Source organism: Berghia stephanieae, chromosome 2, assembly GCF_034508935.2.
Source record: "Berghia stephanieae isolate SIO BIC M18660-M18661 chromosome 2, UCSD_Bste_1.3, whole genome shotgun sequence".
NCBI classification, from domain to species: Eukaryota; Metazoa; Mollusca; class Gastropoda; order Nudibranchia; family Aeolidiidae; genus Berghia; species Berghia stephanieae.
The window spans coordinates 115033503-115049771 of record NC_088361.1 but is presented as its reverse complement, the minus strand read 5'-3'; the positions used below and the strand labels follow the sequence as shown (position 1 = coordinate 115049771).

The window sequence follows — 16269 nt, the reverse complement described above, 5'->3', positions numbered from 1 at the left end:
TAGAAACGATTGAGACATTGAGTATGCTCCGGTGTATGGGGTGAATTTTTAATTCAGAAAAGTGAGTGGAGCAGGCACTTATGTTGGTAACAACAAGATATGAAGTGAATAGAAAAGTGCCAGAAGACAATAGAGAATAAAAATTTTTCGCGGCGGTGGTGGGGTTCGAACCTGCGACCTTATTGGTACGACAACTCCGCCTGGCAGGTGAGAGCGTGGCTCTACTGTGTGAGCTATCCACGAACACAAAAATATTCGTTTCAAACCCAAAGTCATTACTAGATCCCTCTCTCACCCACTTCTTGAGACCGCCGATTCGTTCGTACACCACCATCGCGAATAATTCGGCGAATCGGCGGTCTCAAGAAGTGGGTGAGAGAGGGATCTAGTAATGACTTTGGGTTTGAAACGAATATTTTTGTGTTCGTGGATAGCTCACACAGTAGAGCCACGCTCTCACCTGCCAGGCGGAGTTGTCGTACCAATAAGGTCGCAGGTTCGAACCCCACCACCGCCGCGAAAAATTTTTATTCTCTATTGTCTTCTGGCACTTTTCTATTCACTTCATATCTTGTTGTTACCAACATAAGTGCCTGCTCCACTCACTTTTCTGAATTAAAAATTCACCCCATACACCGGAGCATACTCAATGTCTCAATCGTTTCTATGTTATATGTTTGTGTTGAGAATATTGGCTATTAAGCTTAACTGCTGGTCAAAATTATTCGCGATGGTGGTGTACGAACGAATCGGCGGTCTCAAGAAGTGGGTGAGAGAGGGATCTAGTAATGACTTTGGGTTTGAAACGAATATTTTTGTGTTCGTGGATAGCTCACACAGTAGAGCCACGCTCTCACCTGCCAGGCGGAGTTGTCGTACCAATAAGGTCGCAGGTTCGAACCCCACCACCGCCGCGAAAAATTTTTATTCTCTATTGTCTTCTGGCACTTTTCTATTCACTTCATATCTTGTTGTTACCAACATAAGTGCCTGCTCCACTCACTTTTCTGAATTAAAAATTCACCCCATACACCGGAGCATACTCAATGTCTCAATCGTTTCTATGTTATATGTTTGTGTTGAGAATATTGGCTATTAAGCTTAACGGCTGGTCAAAATTATTCGCGATGGTGGTGTACGAACGAATCGGCGGTCTCAAGAAGTGGGTGAGAGAGGGATCTAGTAATGACTTTGGGTTTGAAACGAATATTTTTGTGTTCGTGGATAGCTCACACAGTAGAGCCACGCTCTCACCTGCCAGGCGGAGTTGTCGTACCAATAAGGTCGCAGGTTCGAACCCCACCACCGCCGCGAAAAATTTTTATTCTCTATTGTCTTCTGGCACTTTTCTATTCACTTCATATCTTGTTGTTACCAACATAAGTGCCTGCTCCACTCACTTTTCTGAATTAAAAATTCACCCCATACACCGGAGCATACTCAATGTCTCAATCGTTTCTATGTTATATGTTTGTGTTGAGAATATTGGCTATTAAGCTTAACTGCTGGTCAAAATTATTCGCGATGGTGGTGTACGAACGAATCGGCGGTCTCAAGAAGTGGGTGAGAGAGGGATCTAGTAATGACTTTGGGTTTGAAACGAATATTTTTGTGTTCGTGGATAGCTCACACAGTAGAGCCACGCTCTCACCTGCCAGGCGGAGTTGTCGTACCAATAAGGTCGCAGGTTCGAACCCCACCACCGCCGCGAAAAAAAATTTTTATTCTCTATTGTCTTCTGGCACTTTTCTATTCACTTCATATCTAATCGCACTAATAGCAGCAAAAGCAACAGAAGAGGAAGAACAAGAAGTCAATGTGCCCAGGTTATGACACATCGGATGCGCGCAAAACAAAATGTAGCCTATTTCAAACACGAATATAGATAATGAATAAATGAAATTGAGTCCCAATGTATGGATTCAAATTACTGAAATGTTCCTCTGGCTTTAATTTGATCACGCCACCCCCCCCCCCTCCCCCCCACCCGCTCCCCAGGGTTTAAAAACATGTAATTAAAATTTGTTGAATTATTATTTTTGTTCTATCCGGGTAAAACTTATATTTTATGTAATGCAAAGCAGTTATTTATTTCATCAAGCAACAAGAAGTTTTTTTTTCTTCTTTGGATGTCATTTAGTCTATATTTTAATGTAAATATTTCGAAATTTCCTGAATTCCTCATTCCACTAAACGTCCAGACTTTGAAGGGACAATGTTGTAAAATAAAAATGCCGTATTTTAAAACAATCATCATTCAGTAACAACTTGAGTTGCTCATTGACGGAACTGAACTGATCACCCCATAATATTCCGAGTGTACAAGATATGCTAATTTGTTAAAAAAAAAACAAAAAAAATAAAAAAAAATAAAAAAAAACATTTTTTGTAGCCATTAGCTTTCAGCTGTAATCACGAAGTAAGAGACTTTTTGAAAGTTTCCGTCTAAACCATGTAACGAACTTATTTGTTAATTACTTTTCTGAAAGCATTTTGGCAGAATGCGCGCGCGCACACACACACACACACACATACATACATACACACGCACACACACGTATGTACACATACATACACACACACACACATAGACACATTCACACATATGCGCGCACAAGCCCACTCGAGCTTAATCTGATTTGGTGGCAATGACGATGATGTGATGATGATAATGATGCTGCTGCTGCTGCTGATGATGATGATGATGATGATGATGATGATGATGGTGGTGGTGGTGGCGATGACGACCGCAGTGCAGGCTGCCCCATGTATTAAATATCGGACTCTTTGTAGTGAATAAAAGACAGGCAGCTCGCTTAGACCTTTCTCACTGCGTCCGTATAACCATGTATTATAGATCCCTTTGACATTTTGACCTGACGGAGTTAATTAATACCAGCTGCAGCTATACTACCTCGTATTGGCTTTGTAAAGTTGATTCACAATCTGTCTCTTTCACCTTTAACCCCGAAATTAAACGAAACGAATATAATATTATAGTCTAGTAATATTATGGTCCAAAAAAAAAAAGCCAACAAAATCGGTCGATCTTGACACCGCAGTTGGTACAACCAAACCTCGGAGGTAACGAGGACGTATGAGGTTTATAACAAGGACGTATGAGGTTTATAACAAGGATTATGAGGTTTATAACAAGGACGTATGAGGTTTATAACAAGGACGTATGAGGTTTATAACAAGGATTATGAGGTTTATAACAAGGACGTATGAGGTTTATAACAAGGATTATGAGGTTTATAACAAGGACGTATGAGGTTTATAACAAGGACGTATGAGGTTTATAACAAGGACGTATGAGGTTTATAACAAGGACGTATGAGGTTTATAACAAGGACGTATGAGGTTTATAACAAGGACGTATGAGGTTTATAACAAGGATTATGAGGTTTATAACAAGGACGTATGAGGTTTGATGACCAATTCGAGACAGGCTGATTTTTGAGGGAACTTATTTTTCTTACATTTTTCTCTCGGCTTCGCCTGCTACAGTTTCATGCTAAATCATTCACATTGTAATGTAGAACTATTTTGAAACACCAAACACTATCTTGAGCAATTCTTTATTTCTTGTTCCCACATGCTATTGATAATCATTGTCACTGAACCTTAGAGTCGAGTAAGTGCAAATGTTGGGATACATGCTATGGATATGTGATAATGATAATGATTTACCGGCAAATGGATATAATAACAAAAACAAAACGCTCTCAGAGCAATTCGGGCTGTATTATATGACACACACACACACACACACACACACACACATATATATAATATATATATATATATATATATATATATATATATATATATATAAACTAGAGCATTTATATAGGGCTATGTCCACGAAACGTGCTCAAAGCGCTTTATATGGGATCCCTAGTCAACAGCTTTACAAAACAACATGTAAAACGAGACATGACACCCGTCAGGCGATATAACAATGTTTCCGACAGACACAGCGGACAGATCCTCGTTTTACACCTGAGTACGATGAGATAATGGGAGTAAAGAGCTTCTTCCCTCAGATCGGGACTCGAACATAGGACCTCCCTATCTGAACGCGAGTGTCATATCACAAGACCACATAGTAGTATATATTATGTAATCCACCGTCTAAAATCGGTAATATTTCGGGGGATTTAGATACTAGAACTGACTTAACAATCACGATTAGATTATGAAAATGAGGTTATAGATCATGCTTATTGAGGAGAATGATTGTAGCGTCTTAGAGTTGAAATATAAAAAGAAGAAAAAAAATCTTGATAATCTCAACTGTAAACGTGTTTTTCTTGTCAGGTACATTCGGACATAATACCAGGTTGAAGTGATGGTCACTTTTTACTGACCCTTTTTCACCTTCCTTTGATTAAAATTAAAATTTCCTTCATTCATCCCCAAGGGGAAATTTTGTCTTTTGGGTCTATTACAAGGGAAGACTGGAATATCCCAGGCGTCAGCCGCAATGCAGCGCCGCAAAGTGAGCTAAGGCGAGATGACTTGCTCAAGGCCACACAACGAGGCGGGTTATCGACCTCTGTACCTTTTGGGCAAGAAGCAGACCATTGCCGAGCCACGCTGCCCATTGAGGAAATTCTGCTATATTAAAAAAAAAAATTATTTGGTCATTTATTTATTGACTTAAAGAAGAAAATGACTTGCTTTGTTTGTCTCATAGAACAATAAGCAGGGCTTGAGTCCAGTTCTGAGTTGCGAATAGTTAGGTCCTTGGAAAATGCCCTTTATTCAAATTCTCTCCTTTTACCAAGTGTAAAATGAGTATCTGGTCGTTAACAACATTATCTCTGTCGGAAAAAAAATGGTGATATCGCCTAATAGGTGTCATGTCTCGTCCTTTGCTGTTACCCATTGTAAAGCTCTTTGAGCACGTTTAGCGATCTTGATCTATATCGACGTGGACTTATTTGCAGGTCTGATAGCCCAATTCTTTGTTGGCTCATTGTTGTAATGGCAATCTCAAAAAATGACGCAAAATATAGTCCATTACAACAATGTTAAGCTAGGTCCACAAGAGGGTTCGGATGTCAGACCTAAATATCTGTACACGTCGATCTATATAGATGATCAATAAATGCCCAGTAGAACTGAAATTCTTTCTGGCTGAATGAGACAAGTCAGAAGAGAAACATCAACCTGATTCTATTTCATACCTAAAACAATAACTAAGAGCTTCGCACCAACCACCCTAAGCGATTATTTAACGCCACGGTTTTAAAACAAAATGTATTTATCATTTCTTTCGTGTTTGGTGTTGCGCAATGTTATAGTGTAATTCCACGCATCACCGAGTGTAAACATTGTGCTCACAAATTGAACGACCCATTGATTTGGCTGTTTTGTATGAAATGAAGGATGCTAAGCCTATGATAAAATTATGTGGGGTAAAAGTAACGGTTGGTTGACCCATACACTGACACCCATCATTTGTGTGTGCTAAATTGAGTAAATTGAATGACTCCTCAAAAAACAAAAACTAAATCCACCCGAAAAACGAAAAATAAAAACCCCAACTTGTTAGCCTATGTCACACAATTCTTCCTGACCACTATTTTTAGTTTTTAGGATGTTACGGGTTGTCAAGTACTTATTATAAGGTCTGATAACCCAACTTGTTAGGGGCTCATCTCTGTAATGGGAATGCTCTCGAACCAACGCAAAAGTGTTCCTTACAACAATGTTAAATCAACCCCAAATTGCGTTCGGCTGTCAGACCTGCAAATATGTGAACGTCGTGACGGATCAAATGAAAGTTTCGAGTTATCAAGAATATTTGAAAATGAAAAATGAGTTACTGAACTGGTTAACTGCGTTACTCTGGAAACACATATCTAAAAATTTGTCCAGGAAACTCAACCTTCGAATATCGATCGATTTAAATGACCCTCATCTTGGCAAAAACTGTCAAACCTGGGACCTAGCAAGTTTTATAGAAACCCCTATTTTACTATGTCATAATAGCGAAACAATTTTGAAGCGTCCCTATTATCCATTTTAAAAAACCCGTAGGAGTTTGGAAAATATTCACCCGATTGTGTAAAAAAAAAAAAAAAGGATAAATTACTTTTGATAAGAAATAACATTCGTGAGATCACTAGAGGAGTGTAATCAAAGTATTCTAGAACTTTTGAAATTTCGGACTCGTTCCCAATGGACGCTCCCAAGGTCGCGCAATGGTGTTTGGAACTTGCACAATGTAGAAATTCTAGAATATTAGGCAAAATTTCTGAAAAACCTCGCCACAATTATTTTAACGCATTTATAAACTATTTATGAATTCACCCGCTTTTGTGTGTCAATTCGCTATTGTTTTGCCAGCCAGAACTATTAAGCATATTTTTTCTCTGAATTGTTTGCTAATTTTAGCGGTTAATCTATGAAAACTGCTTAATTATCTTGGCACTAAATCTTATATAATATTGCAAGTGCGTTTGTGCGTGGCCACGGTTTGTGTGTGTGTGTGTGTGTGTGTGTGTGTGTGTGTGTGTGTGCGTGTGCGTGTGCGTGTGTGTGTGTGTGTTTGTGCGCGAAATAATATTTCAAAGACATTGAAGCAAACAAGAATAATAATCTCAAGAAAACGTTACTGATCAGAATATTCTTCATGTCTCGAGTAAATAGGATCTTTAAATGCAAATATCAATTATGAGAGGACATAGTTCGCGATTACTCGTCATTTTCAGGTCACATTTATCTAAGCTTGTTTGTTCACTCAGCTTGCAATTATGCAACTTTTTAAGTCTTGGGTTCGGTCCCATTGTGGGCAGCTCTTTATTTATAATATTTTCACCTTACTTATGTGTAAAATGAGTACCTGGGCGGTAGCAACACGATCTAGCCTTTGTCTACGTTTAAGACATTTTCAATCATTCTTTTTTTTAATGAGCTTTTATATAGAGCAATATCCACTAAATCTGCTCAAAGCGCTTTACAAGGGGTCCCTGGCCAACAGCAACATTTAACATTTAGGACGGGACATGACGCCTGTTAGGCGATGTTACAATTGTTTCGGACAGAGACAACGCCGTTAACGGCCAGGTACTCATTTTACACCTGAGTACGGTGAGAGAATGTGAGTAAAGAGCCTTCTCCAAGGACTCAACTATGCGCCGAGCGAGGCTCGAACCCAGGAACTTCCGATCCGAAAGTGTCATCCCACTAGACCACACAGTCGTATTCTTATGATGTAATTTTGCCAGATTTAGGAAATGATTCTAACGAACGCGAGCGAGAGAATCTGAAAAGCTTGTCTCAAATCAAATAATTCAACCCGATCAAATCAGACGTCTGCTGCCGCCAATTGAATTCAATGAAAATCATTGTCGACCTTGCCTGTTATTTCAGTCTTCCCAGTAAAAAAAAAAAAATCATTAAATATTAAATTTACAATGATGGACTTGTCTCAACGTACATGTTTCCCTTCCCCCCCCCCCCCCCCCCCCCCCCCCCCCCCGAGTATTCTGGTTTGCTCCTTTCTTTGAGATAACTAGTTTTCGGTTATTCCCCCCCCCCCATCCCCCTTGATGAAGAGCCACTACTATTATTTGTCATATGTAATGATTTTGCACTGGGACTAAAATGGTTAAAATAAAGATTTTTTTTTTTAATGGGAGGAATTTATTTCAATCTATTTAATCAATGTAAATATTCTACATTTGTATCAGGCACAGTGGTAGATCCGATATGCAGCTCAGACATTGCCGGGTCTAGACAAGAGTCCATTAAGAAATATTAAAAAAAAAAAAAGAAATCTAATAAAACACCTTTCAGTTGTGTGAATTTCTAACAGAATAAAAGATCCACGGAAGAGGCACAAAGAACAGAGATGTATAAAAATAGAACATGTCACTCACAAACACACGGACAGACTTCAATCCCAATTGGAGATCGATTTTTTTTCAGACCCCTCTGTCTATGAACAAGGAGAGCTAGGAATGTTAAATCTGGCAGAGGTTATTTCGCGATAGCTTAGTGATTTAGCCTATCCAAAAGATAGCAAGCAATTATTCAACTTCATTCTTTTAAATCTACAGAAACTGCGATAAACATTGGCTCTTTTTTTATTTGCCGAAACGTTCATGAGAACTACAAACGAAAAATAAAAAAAAATCTTTCTGTTGGACGGATTCAATTAATGTTTTAATACTTGTGATTCCTTTCTGTCTATCATATCTCAGAACCTTTGCGATTAGCGGTTTTCTTTTTTTACAGCATCACTACAAACACTTCTTTTTGATATAGATCAGTGTGTAAAAAATAAGTAAATAGAAAAAAGTACATGCGATTCGTTAAAAAGATCAATAATTTTGACTAGCAAACCCAAAATAAATAAAAAAGTTGTAAACAACTCATTAAAATGTCTGCAACCTTGGCGGTTAGATCAACTGAAGTGACAATCTTTATCACTGGCAAATCAGCAATGAATAGTAGTGTGACGGCAAACCCATTCAATGTAAGATGTGCTGTGTATTGTGACATTCAAGGCTCAAGGTGCAGCCCCCTTAAACTCGTAGCCTGATACCGCCCCATAAATTTCGTCACTAGATACGGTAACAATTAAGTGCCTGCTGTCGTGTGAATAAGACTAATCTGTCGGAGAGGACGATCCACTCGATTATACAAACACTTAAATAATCACGTTTTAGTAAAATTCGAACCTATCGTGGACCTAAACCCCGCTTGCTTTTATGTTGATTTATTGATTTATCCTTGTAAAGATTGTTGCCTTTCGAGTTTGGGAAATACACGTAAGTGCAAGTTAGATTCATTCTATTAGATTTATGCAAGCCACCCACGAATTTACCGCAGACAGTGGTTTTACACGCATCAATCTCGCTCAACAAAGCTCTCTAACAGCATTAGCGTTATTCAGGCTCTGTCACAGAGATTTAGCAGATTCACCAGCGATTGTGGCATTCCAAGAAGGCCAGATGACCATTATTTGCAATTGATGGAATCTGAGCATGCCGTAAACGACTCCGCCGTTAATTTATTCATTCCCAGTGAAGAACACTCACTCAAGATTGCTGTCGGTGAACCTTATCTTCCAACCGACATCCGGGTCTTGTCATGTGTCTGTTTGCCTAATTTTCTTGACCTTGAGGTAACATTTTAATCCGTCCTTGCATATCAATGGGATTTTAACTTTTTAAACCTTTTTATGGTGTGATGAAAAGGCGTCGTCTCCTTTTTGTTTTAACGTTTATAAACCAGGTTTCAAATCTATGATCTTAGCACATGAACTTACTGTCTTACTACAATAGCAGTTTTCACAGAGAGGGGACAAATGAGATATGTAATAAATATGGACATTAAGATGAATTATGATGAGTACGAAATATATTCTCACCAATAGAGGTTTTAATCAATATGTGACTTCTATTTCCTTATATTTTTTGCATGATCCAAGTGATAAGCTTTTATTTATTTTTTTGTCATATGAGTGGAGCAGGCACTTATGTTAATAATAACAAGAAATGAAGTGAATATTCACCACAAATACCGGAGCTTACTCAATGTCTCAATCGTTTCTATGTTACATGTTTGTGTTGAGAATAATAATATGGCTATTAGTTAAATGCTGGTAACAAACTCGCGACGTTTGTGTGTTGAACCCATACCTCAGAAGTCGGGGAAAGCAGTTCAAGATAGACACAGAGTTTGAAACCACTTTTTTTTTTTGGAGTGGTGGATAGCTCAGACAGTAGAGCCATGCTCTCCCCGGCTAGGCGGAGTTGCCGTACCAGTAAGGTCGCGGGTTCGAGCCCCCATTGCCGCGAAATTTTATTCTCTATTAAACTCCTGGCACTTTCCTACTCAATTAATTTCTTGTTATTATTTTTGTCGTATGACACTTTAAATCGTATTCATTCATTTAGTGCGGCTATGTGGTCTATCTATTTATTTACCTACCTGCCCATCCATCCATCCATCCATCTAAACATCTATTTATCTTTCCATCTAGCTATCCATATATCTATCTATCTATCTATCTATCTATCTATCTATCTATCTATCTATCTATCTATCTATCTATCTATCTATCTATCTACCTATCTATCTATCTGTATATCCATGCATCTATTTATCTTGTCTTTTCTTCCTTTTTCCTAACGTTAAAAGTCCCAATATCCTCCTTCATTACACTTTAAAATCTGAAATAGTGGTTTCAAACCAAGACTGTCATCAATATTAATATTTTGTGTCAGCTCAATTCATGACCTTGCAAAGTATTTGGTATTTCATCCACAATGATTTTTCATAGTATAATGAAATCGATATCTGTAAACGAGCACATGACTTTCGAATCAAAGCACGTATCTATGTATTATTTTAAACAGTGATCAATATTCAATCACTTCGTTAAACTATGAATGGTTGTTAACCTTTAATCAAGCCTCTATGTTAATGAAGTCGCCACTTGGCCTGGGTGATCTATTATTCCCCAATGTGCTTTGGTCATTGACCTGTGTGTACACACATCTTTAAAAGTGCTCATGACCTTTAAACTAATAATTCACATTTTTTAAACCTGAGATCTAACAGACACGTCTTATGATTTGTTTAGAAAACAGGCTTAAAACAGAAACCAATCCCACTAGCCATAATATGTCAACGTTGTGTTATTCCTCTCTCTCTCTCTCTCTCTCTCTCTCTCTCTCCCACCACACACACACACACACACACACACACACACACACAAACACACTTTGTATATGCTCGCTTGCGTGCGTTTCTTTCTATTTTTCTCTCATTTTTTTACTGAAATGTAGATAAGTTCTAGATAGATGCACCATATTTGTAGAATTAAAAAAAAACAAGTTAGGAATAAGAAACAATCAATCTCTCAATTTACAGGCTACAATAACCTCTGTACTCAAATTATATATAGTCTAGATACTGAATATTTTTAAAACACCATATTCTTATCCAAAATAGAGGAATACTGTCCCGCTTATTTGTATATTGTTAGTCCTCACTCTATCACCTCCGTTTCCGATATTGCGAGTGGCCATCCTCCTCTTGGATCCGGGTTTCTTCCGGTAACAAACGACTAGCTATAATGGAGCTTCATCTTTTACGTTCATCTGAAGAAATCAATCAACATTCATCTTCCTTGGTATATAACTAACTTGATTTGAAAAATCCTCGTTCCTTCACAGTGTGGATTCTGTGACAAAACTCTGACGATCTGAATCTCAACGTTGATTTTTGATTAACTAAAAAAGCCCAAGAGCGATTTTTAAAAAAAAAAAAAAAAGAAAAGAAAGATAGCTAGACTTCGACCAAATTGGTCCTTGGATTTTTTTTTTTGTTTGTTTTGTTTTTGTATTCATCTCAATGCATAAACTTAATTCCTTCCTCTTCCTTTCTATGTGAAATGTGAATATCATTCGGCTAAATATTATATTGGTCATATAGAGGTTGATTGTGGTAATGGGCATGTTTTGTATTGGGACATAAGTTAGCTATGCAATTATATATATATTTGATATAGTGTCTCAGTTCGTTTCATCCCTGTTAATCAGTATGTTCTGATGAATCATGATCAATAAAAAATTATCAACTGGGTCACCAATCAATAATGACTATATTATAATTCAAGCGCATGTAAATTGGCCACATTTTCATTTTCTCTGGCGATAGATGTTGAGGTACATAAAAGAGGAAATTCAGCATCATAAACCCACTCATCACAACGTCAGTCATATTATTGTAACCTCATTTCAGCAGTCATTGTCTGATTTAAGTTCGTCATTTCTGTCCGAGGCGCGGAATCCCTAAACATTTTCGTCTGACCCAGGGTCATTAGTGGCCACTAAACTTCCCCGTCCATCTTCATCAAAATAACCTAGCGTTGGATTTGTTTTTCTGAGTGGCCTTCAGGCCCCTACAAGTGTTGTTATTCCCTATTCCCTAATCAACATGAAACGAAATTACAAACTGGGGCTGGAAGAGATATACAACGTTAACTTTTTTTCGATCTACTTCTACAAATAATGACACCAAACAGCAGTATTCCAACAAGAATCGAAGCACAAGGATACCGAACTGCAAAATATAGGCAGCAATTTATTGTTTCTCATCCCATAACGAATACTATGATCACATAACCATACAAGCAATATATATATATATATATATATATATATATATATATCTATATATATATATATATATATGATTTTATATTAATAAATATAAGCAAGGATTTTTATATAAAAAAAAATACAAATGAAAAGAAAAAGTTTAGCTTAACTTGCCAATTAGGACTTGGATTTTTTTTTGTGTTGTTTTTTGTTTGTTTATCTCAACAAAATTTACATTCCTTCCGTCATCTCCTTTCTATGTGATGTGAGATTCATTGGCATAATATATTTTATTCCAGTCATAAGTAGGTTGATTGGGTATGGTGTGTTTGTATCGACTGTTGCTTTTAGATAAAATTTATAAATTATATAGTTATTTGTATGTCTTTTAATTTTAATATATGTTCGTGATTTTAGTTGGATGTTTTTTGTTAGTTTCAATGTTGAGTTGATGTAATCTTGTATAAAAATTATTACTGTGTATCCAATACATATTATTTTTGACTTGTTTTTATTAGTTTCATGACGGCTTGGTAAATTAACTTGTCAGCATTGTTTTAGCGCATTTTTATTTCTGGCAGTGATTTTGGGAAGTACAATAAAAGACGGAAATTCACATCATAAACACACATACATCACAAACTCAGTCGATATTATGGTTAACCATAATCAGCATCATTTCTGAAAGTTTTTTCTAAGCACAGGACGCCAAATCAAAACATTTTCTATGCCCGGAGGCATTATGCATATAAACTCCCTACCATCTTCAACATGAAATAGGTCGGATTGTTTCGAAGTGGCCTTCATCGGCTACAGTGTTGTTATTCCTTTCCCGAACCACAAGAAACGAAAAGTACAAACATGGGGCTGGCAAAATTACAGTTAACTTTTTCGTCTACTTCTACAAAATGACAAAACAGCAGTAATTCCATCAAGATTCGAGCACTATGTACCAATGACAAAAATAGGAGAATTTATTGTTATCTATCATAACGAATATATGATCAATAACATACATAGCAAATGTGTACAGAATAAGTAGTACACGATGCCTAGTACACGATGCCCATAACGTTTTTCCTTGATCTGGAAAACGTTATAGTCAATATACTATAAACACGGACCTATAAATACATAAATGCTTTACACCTCGTTTAACATCATCTTTTACTCATTGCGCTTCAATATGTTTGCCATGGTTACATGAGTTCTTTCGATGTGTTTTGTAGCTTTTGTGGCGTGATAGATTCAAAAATAGCTCTTTTATTTTAGGTATCTGATTTAGCCCCATAAGGAAATGTAATACTCGGAGAAATGTCCGACGGCCCAGGCGGCGAGGCAATCTGTCTGAAAACGTGTCGTTTAGAAATTCGTCTCCAAGGTCTTACTGAAAAATTATCTGTAGCTGATATTCACAAATATTGAATGCAGCATAAAATTCTAGCAAATCTAAATAGGCATTTACAGTTATCGTTTTCACGGTAAAGAAAGATGGGACTCTAAGTCTTTTGTGCATCTGCCCACTCCAAACATTAACTTTTGTGTCTCCGCAAATGTAGAATACCCGTTTCTGTGTTGTTGTTTTTTTGTTTGTTTAAAAAAAATCGTTTTCATGTCCTGTAATCGTCTACCAAACTGGGCTATGAAACATTGTTGAGCTACTTTTAGCTATTACTATTTGTTTCAAGCAATCACATCACTTAAAGAGAACTTTGTCACACTATTGTCATTCCATAATGGGAGAGAAAAATGTTGACCCGCCATTCTGTCCATTATATATATATGGGGGGGGGGGGGGGTATACGTATATTATAGTGACTAAAAAATAATGAACATCGACGATATAATATAGATATCGAAATCATAGCGGGCTTCTGGTTAAAACTAAATGGAGATGTAAGCTAATTATACGTTAACTATTATGCAAAGTATATCAAAAATTGAAACCGATCAAATAAAATGTGATTTTTATGGTAAGTTACAAGAAAAAAAACGGTAATATATAAGACAATATCATTTTTATGCTTTTTAAAAAAGTTTTCTCTAGAGACGGTGAAAAGTATAGAAACATCGCAACAATCTTACAGATGAATGGTATTGTCTAAATGCTCTTTATCCTAGTTAAAATTGTTACTCTTATTCCATTGTCTTCTCTAATTATTTCCATTTTTTGAGTTTGATTGACTACTCCTGTGATTTAAAAGAAATAATTGATGTTTACAAAAATAGGACAATGAACATAATCTTAAACTATGGTGACTACAACACAAGTTTGTAGAAAAATCATCTGAAATGTTTATTCATATATTATAATAAAGACAAATAATGCATAATACGATATATTTTTTTTATCCTCAGATATGGTTCCTTGTCATCTTTGAAAAGCCTCCGAGACAAAACACGTATCTTCTCACAGATGGATGTCAGAGGGTCAGGACAACTGAGGCGGAACTTCCTTTACACAATGCAAAATTATCAAACCCCATTTCTAAGGGAGACAGATTTGCTTTTATTTGTATGAAAAATAGTTAAAACTGCATTTTGGAACTTATTGCTTTTAGACACTAATTTAATTCTGCATAAAATGGACTTTGATATGAATAAATATATTTTTCAAGTATAATTCCGCAGCATTTAACAAAACAAAACATGGCAACTGGATATTATAACAACAGTAGCTATTATGCAAATCAGTCTTGGGCAATTGAAGATGGTTATGAAACAATAATAAACATCGGATACGCCATCAACAAGTCGTATTTATGGGTTATAATGGTGTTTGGATTGCCAGGAAATATGGCTGCTATCGTCACAATTTTCCGAATGCGGAATCTTGGATCATTTGGATTTTTTGTTGTTCTCCTGGCAGTGATTGACACGTTAGCTTTTGTTGTCAAGCTACTGAATTACCAATTAGTCGCGAGACAAGTGAATATTTACCCCGTTGGCTGTAAATTAGGTTTTTTTCTAGGCAATTATCTCATCACCTACTCAAATTGGATCCTTGTAATGATGGCTGTTGGAAGATTAATTGCTGTCAAATTTCCTCTGAAAGTTCAAAATTTTAATTATAAAAGTTCAGTGGTGGCAGCTGTTATTGTTGGAATCATCCTGGCATTACCATATTTGCCCATTCTGTGGATTGTAACTTTTCACCCTAGGAGAGGATGCTTCATTAATACCAACACCACAACGATTTTGTCACTTTTATACTGGACTCATATATGCCTTTATGGGTTCATTCCATTCGTTATTTTGCTAATTTCAAACGTTATGATTGCTCAGATTATTACAAGTCATTTCCGTGTCCGACACGCTTTGCGACAAATCGCCACAATGAACAGCACATCAATAACTGCAACGAGAGACGTTTCCATTCAACGCCAAATCCTTGTCCTACTTTTTACAACCACGTTTGTCTTCGTCCTCTTCACGTTTCCTCTCTGTGCTTACACCGTGGCAGATGCCTTTTGGACTATCCAAAGAGGGACTAAAGAGGATGCCATAAAATATCTCCTTCAACAGATAGCCTACGTAACATGTGACACAAACCATGCAATCAACTTCTACCTCTATTTTCTTAGCGCCAGAAAGTTCCGTGCAAAGTTCCTGCAAAGACCATTTTCATCCTCGCGACGAAGAAGATCAGCAAGGATATAAATTTACCATCTTGACTACACAGAATTCTGTTAATGCCTTATTGTGGTCTTACATTTACCAGTTAACTGCTGTACTCTAGAAAGACACCAATTTAAAAACTTGGCCAGAAAAAAAAACTCGACCTTCAAATATCGGTCGATTTAAAATCCCTCATCTTGGCAAAAACTCTCAAACCTGAGTTGATTAAAGACCTCGCGAGGTCCCAGATTTGAGAGTTTTTGCCAAGATGAGGGACTTTTAAATCGATCGATGTTTGAAGGACGAATTTTCTGGCCAAATTTTGAATTACGAGTCTTTCCAGAGTGCGGCTGATTAACTGGTTAAATACAAACACCATTGATTAGTATGAACTACTTTCATTGTGTTTGGTTACAAAACACGTTATGCCTGTTTATCTCACTTGCTGGTTCAATTATGCACGATTCTCTTTGTACAAAAACGTTGAAATTGAGCTTGGAAGTCACAACTCACACGTTGT

General features: G+C 36.9%; 1 protein-coding gene across 1 annotated transcript in view; it reads left to right on the top strand.

Annotated features, from left to right (window-relative positions):
• The window catches only part of LOC144964104 (uncharacterized), a 41290-nt gene extending 25403 nt beyond the window's left edge, over positions 1–15887 (top strand). Inside the window, exon 2 of the mRNA XM_078898043.1 lies at positions 14490–15887. Within this exon, the coding sequence (XP_078754169.1) occupies positions 14781–15791 (1011 nt within the window). The 5' untranslated portion in view covers positions 14490–14780 and the 3' untranslated portion in view covers positions 15792–15887. The remainder of the gene's footprint in view (positions 1–14489) is intronic.
• The last annotated feature ends 382 nt before the right edge of the window (positions 15888–16269 follow it).